The sequence below is a fragment of the Leptopilina boulardi genome, unplaced genomic scaffold (assembly GCF_019393585.1).
Source record: "Leptopilina boulardi isolate dan_hultmark-lab unplaced genomic scaffold, ZJU_Lbou_2.1 LbouV2_354, whole genome shotgun sequence".
In the NCBI taxonomy this organism is placed as follows: Eukaryota; Metazoa; Arthropoda; class Insecta; order Hymenoptera; family Figitidae; genus Leptopilina; species Leptopilina boulardi.
The window spans coordinates 1417320-1434461 of NW_026137923.1; the positions used below are offsets into that span (position 1 = coordinate 1417320).

The 17142-nt window shown below is 27.0% G+C and overlaps 1 protein-coding gene and 1 long non-coding RNA gene across 7 annotated transcripts in view; one reads left to right on the forward strand and one right to left on the reverse strand.

The window, feature by feature from the left end:
- The window catches only part of LOC127286403 (transcription factor Sox-2-like), a 192536-nt gene extending 181792 nt beyond the window's left edge, over positions 1-10744 (reverse strand). For 4 of the 6 annotated variants that reach the window (XM_051312818.1, XM_051312817.1, XM_051312814.1 and 1 more), the window contains exon 1: positions 8906-10744. In XM_051312818.1, the coding sequence (XP_051168775.1) occupies positions 8906-10227 (1322 nt within the window). In that variant the 5' untranslated portion in view covers positions 10228-10744. Of the gene's footprint in view, positions 1-6355; positions 7385-8905 lie in introns of those variants that run through there. The other 2 variants (XM_051312819.1, XM_051312820.1) reach the window with 2 other exon arrangements.
- Positions 10745-10811: 67 nt separating this feature from the next.
- The window catches only part of LOC127286408 (uncharacterized), a 46892-nt gene continuing 40561 nt past the window's right edge, over positions 10812-17142 (forward strand). The window contains exon 1 of the long non-coding RNA XR_007843741.1: positions 10812-11332. This is a non-coding gene — a long non-coding RNA (uncharacterized LOC127286408). The remainder of the gene's footprint in view (positions 11333-17142) is intronic.

The window sequence follows — 17142 nt, forward strand, 5'->3', positions numbered from 1 at the left end:
TAATAAGCAATAATAATTATTATTATTAATTATTTCAAGAATGAAAAAATAAATAAACCCGCAGGGATTCTTTTTATTATTTCTTCATTATTTATTTTTTTTTAATTATATAATTACTGAATTGCAATCCTTTATTACATATTATTGATAAGACGTAATCACAAAATTTAGTTAACGGCTAATATATAATGGTTACATAATTATATGTATTTACTCCTTTGGCAAAATCTATATAAGTGTTATGTTATAATTTCATATTCGTACTCGTCTCTTTCTTCGAGACAACTTAATCGATACTATAAAATCAGATTATTTTCATATAGTAATCATCTAACAGAAATTTATTCTATTTGATCAAATAAATATTCGTCCAAATATCGAATTCGATTTTAATTTTAAAGTAAATTGACTAATTGAAAAAAAAGTAGACCTCAATCCGATTATTAGAACGGAAGATATAGCAGTTTAAAATTTTTTGTTATTATTGCAAATCTCGTAAACTAACAAATATTTTAAGCTGAAATTTACGTTAAAGATTAGTCTTACTAAATATAACAAAATTCCAAAGTTTCATTGCAATCGGTTAACCTACTCCGAAAAAGTCAAAATCTCACCTGGAATCGCACTTAAGTATAAAAATTCTGTTAAAAATCTTAAATATGAGGGGGAATTGCAGTTGTGGAGCATTAAGTTTTTCAAGTTTCTCTCCATCTCTCTCCTCTCTCTCTCTCTTTCTTTCTCTCGTGACGTCAAGTTGAAAAAGAAATTCATCCGGTGGAATAATTTATGAAGGAATAAAGATTTCAGATGACAGAGTTTTTATAAGACGGTAGTTGAGAAGCCAGTGTTGATTGGCAATCCGCCAATAATGGTCAAAGCTTGTTTTGCGCGAGGAACGAGTAATACATTTCGGGTAATTGGTTGTGAATATTATCCTACCGCTTGGGTTACGGGGTTGGACGCAAAAAGATTCCGGAAGGGCAAAAGGAGAGAAGAAAAAGTTACAAGGACATCAGCGAGAGTGGGCAAAGGCTAGGTATATATAAAAAAATTACAGTATATCATTAACGAATTTTTGTAATTTGTAAATTAAAAATTTTAAGGACGCAGAAGAACTGGTGTGGGAGTGATTAAACTTAAGCTAATATTATACATATATAGGCGAGTATATATAGGTATGTATATATAAGCAAAATGAATTCAATAATTTTGTTTATTATATAGTTAATTGTGTAATCACACAATTGAATAATAATTATTATTTAATATATTAGTTAATTATATTTATTTATTTAATTATTAATAATAATTTATTTATTATGATAATTTATAAATAATACTAATTATTTATTATTATTTCATAATAATTAATAACAATATAAAAAATAAAAAATTAATTGACAATTATGATTTTATAAATTACTACTATTAAATTATGATTTTAATTAAGCAAAAAAAGATTATTTTTATATTCCTCAATTATTTTTTACATTTTGAATAGAATATATTTTTCAATTTCCTTTCTAATAAACAAAGCTTCATTTCTTTGACTCAAGAGTAAAAAATAAAAAGATGAAAACAATTCATTGCCCATATATATTTCAGTTGAATTATCAAAGTGATTTTGGCAGTATATTACGAACAAGAGAAATGGAATCTGAAATCAAGATGGCATGAAATTTAGATTTGCGTTGGTCAAAGGCCGCACATTTGGACCTTTGAGTTTCTCTAAGCAATCAATCAAATTGACCGGATAGTTGCATGGATATACATATATATATATATATATATGTATATATATATATAGAACATATGTACAATAATCAGTAATATCTATATGTATAATTTTGGAAATCAACAACCATTTAATTTTTGCATTTTTAATGCAATTAACGTCTTTAGTAAAGCATGACAAATCGACATTGAAAAATACCTTGTTAACGTCTCATATATATATACACCTCCTGTGTTTCATTCAGCGACGGATATTTTAAGAATTACTTCAAAACATAAAATAAAATCACACAAGAAAAAAAAAATTTCCAAAAATCTCTAACAAATAAAATATGCAAAAAAAAATTTTTTTCTTAAGAAATTTTAAATTGAACTCCAGAGATATATGATGTAACATTGAATTTATTTGGCAATAACATAAAATTATAATTGTAAAATTATGCAATTTTAACGACTATATAATAATTGTTTTAAGATTAAGGGAAGAATTTTCTTAATTTAAGAGGAATTCCGTAGTGATCGTATGAGTAATAAAAAAAAAATTCATAAAAATGAGAGGAATTCTGTGATATAAAAATTAATTTTCTCGGTATACAGTTATAATAATATTAAATATGAAAAGTCAAGGAAAACAGAAAATTAATTTTCATTTTTTTATATTGAGAACTATTTAAGAGAAATATGGGTAATTGGGACTATTTAATACAGGAATGCATTTTATATACATATCTTTAATATTTAAGCAGTAGTAGAAATTATCATTTTTATTAGTTGTAATAAACGTTTTATTAGTTGAAATGAATAATTCAATATCAGATGGATATTATTTTAATTCTTGAAAATGAATATTTATATAATTAAAATGTAGGATAGTTATATTTTTATAATTAACATTATTGTATTATTTGAATTTGAATTGTGTTGGCGCTCGACTTATTTCAACGCATGCGCATATCTGATCATAGATCTCACACACGAACACTATCTATGTATAACCTCAGTTTTTGGCCGACAGCCATCATGTAATGACTCTTTTAATTCTTAATATATATCGTTCATTTTCAATATAATAAATTATTCTTTATTTTATTTCCTTATTCCCTACAAAAACAATCATTCTTTAAACTAAAAATAATTATAAGAAACAGAATAATAATAATAAACGAATGATAAGAATTATTATTTTTTTTTTATTTCTAATATTATTTCTTTGTACATATAAAAAGTAATTTGATAAAAGAGAACCACCACCTGACAAATCATGCTGAATAGAGCACTCCAAAACATTAAGAAAAAGAAACAGTTATTATTTTAATCGATTTTAATTTATAAAAAATATTTTTCAAAAATCTTAGTTTATTTAACAAATTTAAATGAAAAAAAATAAAGTGGAACTAAGTTCTAAGTTAAAAAAAATTAATTCTGGTTTATTCAACTAAATAATTATTATAATTTATAATTAAAATTTTAAACATCTTTCATACTTGTTATATTATATAAATGAAGTTTGAATTATATTATTTAAAATGTGATAATTGAATTACATGGAAAACATTCAACAGCTTCTTTGTAATCTTTCTGTTTTAACGTGATGTATATAATGGTCTTAATCGTGTGTATAATTTAAACATATATGATAAATAAGTAGGGAGTGAAATGAAACTCGAAAATTTGTGTTCTATAAACTGGTGGAAAGCCCCGTGGGACAAATGGTTAGGTAAACGCGTAATTGAAAGCACTTTACGGACCCTAGACTTTACGACAAACCCGCTCGCACATTTATATTCAGTGTTGAGGGAAATTACTTGCAAATAATAAACGACTGACACACTGAATTCTTACTATATTGCTTATATTCTATAGTTAATTTGAAATTTTTATTCCTTTTTTGCCCTTATAAGCAGAAAATTTTGTTATAAAAGAAATGTTAACGCGCAGAAAATTAAAAGAGAAACAATTTATTTTTTATTGTCAATTTTATTTTTAAATAAAATATGTTACCCATAAAATTTTTGTTCAATTTTTTTTTAATCTTTAAATATTAATTTATTTTATTTTTTAATTTTTATTTACATTGTCAAAAAATAATTATTTATTAGAAATTATTATTATTATTCAATAATTTAAAAATTATTGAAAATATAAATTTTTTATTCATATACGTAGAATGTGAAATGAATATACATTTATAAGGAATGTATATTAAATTTTAATTAAAACATTTGAAATTAAAGTGCCAAAAACATGCAAGTTAAAATCAAAACCGTGCCAAACCCAAATTTTGAAAATGTTTTTTTTCATAATTACCTGTCTGATTTTTGTTATTTCCTTTTCGATGAATATATAAATATTTTACTTAATATTATATTTTAGATTTTGTTTTTGTAAAAATTTTCAATAATTGTTCTTTATTCCAAAAATCGATAAATTATTTGTTAAGTTTAATATTTTTTTATATCAAATTTATTATAATTTTTTTTATATAATTGAATTTATATTAATTTATTTCAAGCACTCATTATTTATTTAATATAATAATGACAAATTAAATAAATAAATATATAATAAATTAAAAATATTCTTGGAATTATTTGCAAAATAAAAAAATATAGGAATTTATTTTTTGTGAATTAATAATAATTAATATATAATAATTATTAATATAATAATTAATATACAATAATTAATATATAATAATAAATTAATAATAATATGTATGCAATAAGGATAGTTGGATCAAATAGAGGTGCTCGAATTGAAAACAATATAATATTTAATGCTGATTTCTTTCGTATATATTTTAAATGTGTTTTTTTGCAGTGCACGTTTCCGCTATGAAACATTTTAATATATATACATTCAAAGTCCCCGTCTTACAATTTTTCTCTCTAATTTTTTTCCATATCGATATTATTATATATACTCATATATACAAATCTACACGATAACATTGATTTTTCCCTTTTTTTATTTCTTCGCGTGATATATTTTATGAATTAACATCAAGACAAATATGAAACATCATTTTTTTTTTTTTTTTTTTTTTGATAATAATTTATATTCAAAAACTCTAAGAACTAAGAGAATTTTTTACAAAAAAAAAATCATAAGCGTGAAATCGAGATCACAGGAATATTTTGTCAATTGTTATATATTAGTATATTATATGTTCTACATAGAGACAAAAAATAAAACATTTAACATTCGTTTCTTCAAAAAACTGTCCGAATAAAATTTTTGTCATAAATTTCTCTTTTTTTTAATTTGGAAAATTTTCTCATTTCGTACAAATAGTTAAGATAAATAATGAAGTTAATTACTAAGAAAACTTTTTTTTTATTATCATCTTTTTTTTTAAATAAATAAGAAATTTGTTAATTTTTAAATAAATAGAGTCCCTTTAACATATGTTTTCTCAATAATAAATCTCAGTGGGTGTGAAGAAACGAATGCCAAAGTGCTAAAAAGATGCAAGTGCGTTTCATTTGCGCGTCGAACATAAAGTTTTTGTCAGTTTTCATGTTAAATGAGGATAAAATGTCATTATCGGTATAGTTTTCTATTGTTGATCGATTAATATTATTAGTAATTATTATTTTCATTATTATTATCATTATTGTGAAAAAGTGACACGCTCTCCAAAATGCAAAAATGAAAAACAAAGTCATCATCAATAACTAAATCAAATATAATTCGACGAGGACGGGAGAAATACTAGTTGTTTTTTTTTTAATAATAAAGCGCTAATTAATTATATAATGATAATAATACTCAGTGGTGTAGATAGAATAATTGTGAAAAGACTTTTTTTCAGTCCCATCTTAGAGAATATAATTTCCTTTTTTTTTTTTTTTATTATTTCAACTTTTTTTTATGAAAGTAAATTTTAAAATTAAAAATAAAATAGAACATTTTCCCAGCTACACCACTGATAATACTTATATGTCAAGGGCACTGTATTGGTGATGATAATAATAAAAGTTATTAATATAAAGATAATATATAATAATATAATAACCGTTAAAGCCGTAATACACGAAAAATCATAATTTTGTTCTCCATTACTATAAACTCGAAATCACGGCATATTAGGACGAGGATATATATTCGAATATTTACAAAAAGTCTCAAAGCGACGGACATATTTTTATATATGTCAAAAAAAAAAAAAATGATTTCGCGGTTTCGCGAATTTTTTCATTTTCTCTATATAAGTTATAATAATATATATATTTTTTCATTAAACGACATTTGTCGCTTATTTATGGCCTTTTGACTATTTACAGATTTCGTTTTTTTTTCTTTTTTTTTCCTTTAAAGTTATACAATATACATTTATGTTTACACTCCATTATATATATATATATTTATATAATATATATGTATACATATGTATATTTATTATTTATTAATATATAGAATTATAAATCTGTATATATGTGCATTTTTATATACAATATAAGATGAAGGGTGGTGATAATGCTCAACTTATAATATATATATATTTATCAACGAGAATTATTATTTTTTTTTTTTTGTACTTGAAAAAACCCGAAAATTTGTTTTCGTTTTTTTTTAGATCCACCCCTCATCTCATTCTCAACTTATACACGATTATTTATTTATTTTTTTATCACAGTGGTTATTTGAGGAGAACGAGTCTACCCGTATACTCGTCAACGAATCACTGAGCACGTCGTTTTCAAAAAATTTGGCTAATTTCGCATTTTTTTTTTTTTTTTTTTTTTTAAATAAATCTTTCCCCTCCTTCCCTTTCTGCTGTATATTATTTACAGATGATGATTGAAAGTGAGAAAAACTAAAGTTTTAAAGAGTGACTAAAAATTATAAAAGGTGGCTAAAAAATATTCGCTGTACTGAATAAAAAAAGAAAATTATTTTTTTAAATTTGTTTTTCTCACTCGGGCGAAAAAAGCAATTCTTGAAGAAACTTTTTATATGAAGAGAATTTGATAAAAAAAATAGATATATATATATAAATATTTTTTAAATAAAAATTAAATACTTTCTTTAATTTATACAGAAACAAAGAAAAATGCGAGTAGTATTTGTGAAAAAAAAACGTTCTAAAACTTGCACATTTTCCACTAGAAAAAAAAGACGCGACCTGCGCTCCACACACCTGAAATTTTTTCCCAATTTCCGCCGTCGCTCTTTCTCTGAATCGAGAGGTAACAATCCTGACGAAACGAGAAGAACGTGGGGGGGTTTTTACAGTAGCGTCGCTTCACTGCGAGATCGGAAACAAAATCATGTACATGTGTGCAAGTATTTTTTTTGTTTCTCTTTTTTTTGGCTGTTGTTTTTGTTTATTTTGTTGTTATTTTGTGGAGAAAAATGTTGAGATCGTTTTTTTTTTTTTTTTTTTTTTTGCATTGAATTTTTCACGTGATGTTGATTGTGGGCCGGGTGTTCGTTGAGAGATGGTTGAGATTTTTGCGTGTGAGATGCATCAATCCTTGTGTCCTTCCATGCCCATGAAAATTTCCGAAGTCGCAGAAAGCTTTGTTCCCACCAACAGGGTCCCCCACGTGCAAGCTCGTTTCACATTTGCTTTGTCTCTCGGTCCGTTTGAGTCACTCTGGGTCACAGGCCTCGTTCATCCATCCATCCTCTCTAAGTTATAATCCTACGAGGTTAGTGATTTTTACGTTAGCGAACAATTTTTTTTTTTTGGCGATTTTTTTTTTTATTTTCTCTTTAAGCGCGAGAATATATTTAATAATTAAATCTATGTATATATGTATAGGAACCGATATCCAATGATCCAATCAAAACCCTCTTTGGGAAAAGCAAAAAAAAAAAAAAAGAAAACCTTTTGTCTGTGTAAGGGGGTTCAAATTTAACCCTTCCTCGACCCAAATCTTATTTATCTAGCATTCAATCTTTTCAATCATCTACCTGGAGGACTTGCCTTTAAAAAAATGAAGAGACTATAAATTCTATTATAAATTGCGTTACTAATGAATTTTTTTTGTATTTTTAATTAAAAAAAATAGAATTTTATTATTACATATTTTGATATCTTTTTTTCCTCTTCTCTTAAAATAGATTAGTTGCTGTTTTTATTTATTTAAAAATTATTTTGGATGACAAGTTTTTAAATTTGATGTAAATTTTCGATTGGAAGTGAATTTTTAATTTTTATGATTTGTAAATTGCATTTTAATTTCTTTCCACTTCATCGATTCGAACACAAAAGAATAACAGCTACTTTCTTTTAAATTTATATCATATATAAAAATATCAAATCAATTATTAAATATTGAGTCAAAACAAGAAAGTACCAATGATGCATTATAAGAATTAATTTATTATTATTAAACAAAAAATAGAGAGAAACTATAAGTATCAAATAACAATTGAAAATCGAATTGGAAATAGAAAAAAATCGTAAATATGAAATAATAAAAATCATAAACAATATACAAATCGTCATTTCTTTAGAAATTACACATGAACCCCCCTACACTGGATCATCGGCATAAAAAATTATTTATTAGATAATAACATGCATGCCGTTGTTAATGAGAGAGTAAACGCAAAAGAAAAGATTTACATTTCTATATATCTAAAGACGAATTTCAGTGAGAAAATTTTTGCAGAGGCAAAAGATTTATTTTACAAAATTTTAATTTTAGCCTTAAAGCAAATTTTTTGTTAGTAGTGCCCAGTTATAAATTGTAATTCTTTTAAAATATTAGCCTTGATTATTTATCACATTTTGTGAAATTAACTATTTATATAAATTGTGCTCTCCTCAAATATTATGCATGAATCAAACTTTTAGAAACATATTAACCCCTTTATTAAAAAAAAAAAAAAAACGATTACTCATTTTACAAAAATTCCTACTCTTTGTCTAAATATGAAAATTGAACAGAAAATTGAATTAGAAATAAAATAAAAGGGAATTTTTTTTCTCATCTACAAAGAAATATTTTTTCATCTCAATATTAAAACTGTTGTCTCATCTATATTATTATAGAAATTTTCTCATCGTCAACGGAATACAGAGATCTCACACTTCATAAAGAAGTAGTAGAAATTTTCGATCTCATTATATTCTATAATATATAATTATATATTCTCTCTTAAATATTAAACGACAATTTTGAATAAAAGTCATTGAAAAAGAAAGGATTCTTACATGTGTGATAGAGGTGGTAAGGCTGAATGATGCTGAGACAGTGAGTCCGTTACTGGTCCGGTTGCATAAACGGAATTGTGCTGTACAGAATTATGATCTTGTATTCCTGGTAGATAAACATTGATCATGTTCCTGAGATCGGGACCCTGTTGTTGTGGCTGTTGGCCCATGTATTCTCTTTTAACACCGCCGGGTACGCCTGAGGACGTTGGTCCACCAGTGGGTGTTGGTGTGTGAATTCCGCCGCTCGCAGGACTCGTTGGCTCTGATTTTATGCTGCTTCCACTTGGACTATGACTGGACATTTGTGATCCAGGTTGAGTTTGATGATAAGGCGATGGTGAACCACCGGGAATGGCTGCAGTACCATAACCACCATAGCCATTCACGTAATTATTAATGGGACTTGGACTGCCACCTCCCATGTGATGGCTCATATCGTACCTTGTGTACGCTGCCGCGGCGGCTGCATTTGCGGCCATATGACTATTATAAGCCGGATGCTGTTGATAAGCTGATGGATCATACATTAAATGTGAACCATTTGGCATATATCCATTTGTCATTTGATAAACATCACGCGATAATTGTGGTTGTTGTGATCCAGCGGCACCTCCAACTTGTCGTTGATCAACGGCCAACATACCAGCAACACCAGAAACAACACCGCCAAGTGGGAATTTGTCCTTCTTGTTGATGGTCTTTGTCTTGCGACGTGGTCGATACTTGTAATCGGGATGTTCCTTCATGTGAACGGCCCTGAGTCGTTTGGCTTCATCGATAAATGGTCGTTTCTCCGTTTCGCTGAGAAGCTTCCATTCGGCACCGAGCCTCTTTGAAATTTCCGAATTGTGCATTTTGGGATTTTCTTGGGCCATCTTGCGACGTTGACCCCGGGACCAAACCATAAATGCATTCATTGGCCTCTTGACACGATCATTGTTATTAGTTTTGCTTGTATTATTATTGTTGTTTGAAGTCTGATGCTGTTGGGTTTGCTGTTGAGATTGTGAATGATGTTGCTGTTGTGCGGCGGCACTCTGTTGAGCAAGACTGTGCATCACTTGTTGTTGTTGCTGTTGTGCTGGTTGCATGGCACTGTAATGATGTTGTGTCTGATGATGGTGTTGCATTCCCAAACCACCAAGTCCAACGCTACTTGGCGGACTTACGGATATGGGATTTGAAACAAGACCACCTAAATTTGGATAGGGCGATGTTGTTGTGGCATGATGACCCATCGTCGAAAGACTATGATGGGTATGTGGGGGCATTTGCGCGTGCAAACTGCCGCCCTTCAAATCCGACTCCATCGTGAGCATATCTTCCTCCCTGTGCCCGTACAGTTTGCTGGCTTTTTCAAAAACACTTGGGAGTCAATAAAAACACAACTAATTATTCCCCCTCACAGTCATACGGAACCCTTAGGTCACGATATCTAACATCGGTTAGACACAAGTAGTCAATTTATAACACTCCCGAAATCACAATTAATTCACTTTTAGCTGTTTTAATAAAGGAAAAAGTAAATAATTCCTGTTTCGTCAATCACCTCGATGTCACAGGGTTCAAAACAATAAACAACACTGTCACTATTTCCCAGCTTTCGAAAAAAAAAGGAAAAGAAACTAACTAAAGCGTTATTCGAGTCTAAAACGAAAAAAAAATTAATTTCTCTCACTTAAGATTGACTTTGCACAAAATTGAGAAATTTTGCTGTGTAAAGACGACACTCTTCACAATTGATGATTTACGCGTTTCTTTTTTTTTTTGCGATCTATAATAAAGCAAGAACACTATAACGACATCCACTCTCTCCGCAAGAACGGAACCGTCTGAGCATTCGTTGCTTTTGCCTTGGGCTTTGTAGGTCTCGTTCACTTGCTGCCGAGGCGACCGCCCCTCCCACATTAATCCCCCTACCAATCGTTCGCCCCATCCCACTTTTCCCCTCCATCACCCGCAAATGACCGGGAAACCCGTCGCATGAGCAAAAGTCTGACCGGGTTTGAGAGTACTGTCGGCAATCGATTGGCACACACGCCTGCCATCATTTCAGTCAGCCAATGGTGCGCCTCCCTCGACCATTGGGGGAGTGGCAAAACAATCTGACGTCACAAAAGCCAACCAGGACGACCTCTCGCGGTGGCGGCGCATCTCGTCATGCGCCTCAAGCTTTTGACCACCCGCTTAGTAAAGGTTCCCGTGTATATACATTTCTAGGAAATTGTTTAAGTGTCTGTCTATATACGTATATACAATACATACATGTATATGAATACATGTATATATAAAACTTTGATACACGTATACTAGTTGGCGTACAACGAAAACTCTTACTCGTTGTGTCTTTTGCAACGTTGTGAGTTTGGAAATTTAGTAACTTAGCGCCTCATGTGAATGAGACAATTTGTTAATTATTGTCAGGTATTCTCTTTTGTTATATACATGTACCTGTAAACACACGCCATGAAATGTGAATTTACCTTAATTATAGGACTTTTCTATAGTGTTACTTATAAGACACTTAAATATCACTTAGTTAGATGCTAATAATGTCTGTTCAAGAATCTTTAATTACACAATATGTTAGTGTATATTGGTATAGTTTATAATATATAATAATAAAATGACATTTATGACACTTTTAAGGGCAGGTCAAAGTCGATGCTTTTTTCCCATTGGAGACTCTATGTAAAAATTGCTTCGACTTTGACCTGCCCTTAAGTGACTTGTATGCCACTATTAAGTGATATATGTCTCATAAACGGGATTTTTTTTTTAATAGTATAGGTAATAGTTATTAGTACTCATATGCGGTTTTTACTCATTTCTAAATTTGAATTAGTGCGAGAATACGTTCATTAATTCAAAGTAGTAGAAATTTTCACTAATTTTTAATGAAATTAACTGCAACAAGTTTTATCCCAGTTGAGGGCGCCACCGTCTATGTGAATTAGCATTGGTGAAAATTACCCGCAACAAAATTTATTTAGCGTTTTTTCTGTGATATTACTATTTGATTTAGTAATATTTTTTTTAAGTAAATTTTTGTGCAAAAATTACTCAAAATTAGTAAAAAATTTCATAAGTTGCGGTGAATGAATTCTAACTAATTCAAGTATTTATGGAGTATATTTTATTTACAATGATAATTATATATATATGCCACTATTCAATGACTTTTATGTCACTCTCTCTAAATTTAAATTAGTGAAAAGTGAGATACTAATTCACATTAGTAAGAATTTTTATTAATTTTTAGTATAAAATGTTACTATTTGATTTAGCAGTTTTAAATTTTTTTACTCTCTAAACCTGAATTAGTAAAAATGTTTACTATAATTTAAATTAGTGATTAACTTTTTGCTTTATAATTAGTAAAATTTTACTAATTGTTAGTAACTTTTACTAAAAATTAGTAAAATTTTACTAATTATAAAGCAAAAAGTGAATCACTAATTTAAATTAGTAAACATTTTTACTATATCACAGTTTTCTAGAAAGGATCAAATTGAACCCGAAGTGGATCAAATTGATCTAAAAATTTGGATCAATTTTTGATTTGATCCGCATTTTTGGATCAATTCGTTGCAATTTGACACTTTTAGGTTAACAGTGTATATATGTAATTCAGATTTAGAGAGTACTAAAGTTTTAGTGAAAAGTGACTAAAAATTAATAAAAATTCTTACTTATTTCAAATTAGTATAACTCACTTTTCACTAATTGCAGATTTAGAGAGACTGATGAAATTATAATTTTTTAATTCTATTAATTTCTTATATTCTTATTAAAATAAGAATATTTTGACTATTTTCTAAATCTGAAAAATACGTTTTTTTTTATAGAATATATATATATATATGTCATCATTTTTTGTATATCCAGAAATTTTGAAAAGTATATAATCCAAAATAAATTAGGCAAAATTTCGTATTTAAAATTATATAGATAAATATTTACAATTAGAAGAAAATATATATATTTTGAATTGCATTTTATTTGAAAATGTCACGTACACGCACATTACTTTTTGAATTATACAAAGTTTGCAACACTTCAATGACCACTAAAAGATCGTATATATTTATTAATATAAAACTTTCCTTTCGCGTGTGTATATCAATTACATGCAAATATATATTCATTATTTGTACAACTGAAATTTTCAAATTAAATATATTCCTCAATACAGTTTTAATAATTTAGATTGATTATCAGCTGTATTTATAATTTTTTCACGTGATTTTATTTAACAAACATACAACTCTTTCATACATATATACATATGTATATATGAACAATTATTATTATTAATTTTATTCGTTTGCTATACAAAAATATGTAATATTCCGAACAATTCAGGGACACGCTTATTTATTTGAATATTTATAGGATTTTTTTTTTAATTTATTATAATGACTATATAGTTAAAGCTTTCAATTTTTTTTAATTTACATACATATAATTATAGTCTAATTTCTTTTATATGAATTTTTTGGCAACAAAGTAATTTTAAATAAAGAAAATTTTTTTGCTAAAGTTTGTTTTTGACATAATTCGTTTTCGCTAATATATATTTTCTTGATTAAAATAAGTCGTATGAAATATGAAAAATGCGTGATCGCTATTTCAAAATTTATTAATTTTAACCATTATGTCAATTTGTTATATTTGAAAATTTTCCTATATATCATCCATGATAATAATAATTTCTAATAATTAGGGTAAAATTAATAAATGAAAAATGAAATTTACCAATAAAGTGGAAAAGAAGTCGTAAATAAAGGTATAGTTCAATGTAAAAAGTCATTAGCGTTAAAAGGGGAAGTATTAATCGAAGTTATAGATTACAACCGCAACGGAAATTAAATCGATTCATTTGGCTAACTCTCGTATATAGGCTCGCAGCGACACATTCTATTTTAGGTGATGGCGGCGTACAGAAATTGTGCACGATATCGTCCGACAGACATTTTATATACATATACATATATATATATATATATATATATATATATATATATATATATATACATATATGAAGCAAATTTGCGAGCAGTCACCTGTGTCGCGTGACACAACGATATTTGAATCTCCTTTTATTCGCTCGACTATATAGGACTTTTTTCTTGTAGTCGCAAACGCTTTTTGGTCTTTTTTCACTCGGAATCCACAAAGAAGCTCACGAGAGAATCGCTACTATATATATATGAAAGACTTCCATTTGACGTTTAAGCGGGTTCATGCGTAGGACCTGTTGCCGCGAGATATAATAGAAGAATACGTCATAGATAATCATAGCGCACCCTGCGTGCACTCTCTATAGTCATGACAATAAAAGTAACAACGGGGAGGGAACCCAGGCCACGTTCAATTTAGACGAATAAATACATCGAATATACTTACATTGTATTTTTGTGTGTATATTTTTATTTGTTCATATAATCGCGTTGACTTTTGTTACCTTTTTTCGCCATAACACATTCGTCGCAACAAATAACTTGAAATAATTGTATAGAAATTTTACTTCGCATTTTCAAGTGTGCGCATTTATATTATAGGTATATATATATATATATATATATATATATATATTTATAATAAAATTTCGGCTCTCTAAATTTAAATCAGTGAAAATATCAAATCAGTTGCTAAATTCCACGGGTATTTTAATTAGTGAGAATTAGTATGGTTTTTGCTGATTCAAAATTGTTATATTATGTATATAATAATATTGTATTATATTGATATATATATATGAGGCAAAATTCCTGAAATGTCCGAACAAAAAATTAAAAGTTCTCGAATTTAATCCATACTTTTCTAAAATGTTGTTATTGTTGGTAAAAGTCTAAAAATCAATTATTATTGAATTTAATAAAATAGTTTTTAAATTACAACGTTTTTAATTTTTGACTTTTGAAAAAAAAATTTTTTTTCAATGTACAATATTTATAAGTAGAATGCATAAAAGTTAACATATATATAATGATTTTTAAAGCTTTTTTGACGAGCTACACGCTGTTAATAAAAATTTTTTTTTTAAATAACATTTGACCTTGAAATTCAAGGTCAAAATGTTAATTTACATTTATCTCAAAATCGGATTTTTTAAAATTATTTTTAACTATCTCAATGGAAAGCTTGACTAATTTCCTACAAAACATGTAATTTTCAGAGTGGGATCTTTTAAAGTTTTTGAGATATTAATTAATTAATTAATTAATGTTTATAACAAATGAAATATTTTACAAACGAATAAAGTTACCGTAATTCTGAAGTTAGTAATTGAAAGTTAACGTAATTCCGCATCCAACGAGCCCTATATGAAGTATTTTGGATAAGTAGATTGTTAATAAACAATTAGTTAACATTGCAATTGTTTATTAACAATCTACTTATCCAAAATACTTCATATAGGGCTCGTTGGATGCGGAATTAGCTTAACTTTCAATTGGTAAGTTTAGAATTACCATAACTTTATTTGTTTGTAAAATATTTTATTTTTTACTAACAAGAAGCATCCAAAAGCCCTATATGAAGTATTTTTGTTCAATTTTAGTTAAATAACAATAAAAAATGAAATATCTTACAAACAAATAAAGTTATCGTAAATCTAAACTTACCAGTTGAAAGTTAAGCTAATTCCGCATCCAACGAGCCCTATATGAAGTATTTTGGATAAGTAGATTGTTAATAAACAATTGCAATGTTAACTAATTGTTTATTAACAATCTACTTATCCAAAATACTTCATATAGGGCTCGTTGGATACGGAATTACGTTAACTTTCAATTACTAACTTCAGAATTACGGTAACTTTATTCGTTTGTAAAATATTTCATTTGTTATGAACATTAATTAATTAATTAATTAATATCTCAAAAACTTTAAAAGATCCCACTCTGAAAATTACATGTTTTGTAGGAAATTAGTCAAGCTTTCCATTGAGATAGTTAAAAATAATTTTAAAAAATCCGATTTTGAGATAAATGTAAATTAACATTTTGACCTTGAATTTCAAGGTCAAATGTTATTTAAAAAAAAAAAATTTTATTAACAGCGTGTAGCTCGTCAAAAAAGCTTTAAAAATCATTATATATATGTTAACTTTTATGCATTCTACTTATAAATATTGTACATTGAAAAAAATTTTTTTTTTCAAAAGTCAAAAATTAAAAACGTTGTAATTTAAAAACTATTTTATTAAATTCAATAATAATTGATTTTTAGACTTTCACCAACAATAACAACATTTTAGAAAAGTATGGATTAAATTCGAGAACTTTTAATTTTTTGTTCGGACATTTCAGGAATTTTGCCTCATATATATAAATAATAATATATATATATAATATAAATATATATATATAATATATAATATATATATAATATAAATAATATATATTATATTGAAATTAATTAAAAATTTAATAAAATAATATTTTGATAATACAAAAAGTTTTTGTGCAATTAAACATTTTTTTCTAGTCCGAAAAATCACAATTTTGCGGTTATAATTCAATCAAAAGTTTGTTGATTCGAATCATATATATATAATTATGTATTTTTCTTTTTTCGCATTTTTTGAAATTATAACCTTAAAATAGTTCTAATTGTAACTTTACTCTTTTAGACGAAATAAATTCTGATGAGGGAATCGGTACCGATTCCGAAACGTTAAAGATGTTTCTTAATATCTTTTACTTGTCCTAAAAAAAGCCATTAAACCAAATTTTACTATATATATAATTATATATATATATATATATAATTTAAAAAAATATTTTAAATTTTAGTAAAGTAAACAAGAATTTACTATTTATTGAATTTATATTTTATTTAACTAACATTTTCAACCAGAAATAAGTTTGACTGTAAAAATATCAATCAAATTTTGCTATTAAAATAAAATATTTTTCTATGACGATTTATCATAATGACGGGAATGAGATTATATATATATATATATATATATATATATATATATATATATATAACACGCGTTTACCATTCCTCTAACTTTAAGGATTTAAAAAGTAATTAACGGATTTGTACTTAACTTTTTTGAATTTTCCTGAGAAAATTATAAAGTAATCTAAAGTGACAATTTATTTTTACTTAAGAATATACAGGTATTTCCTGGAAAAAAAATTTTTTGCTTAATGAGCACTGTGGGGGGGAAGAGGCGTGTCAAAGTGTCAAATTTGAAACACTTAGCAGAGCTTGAA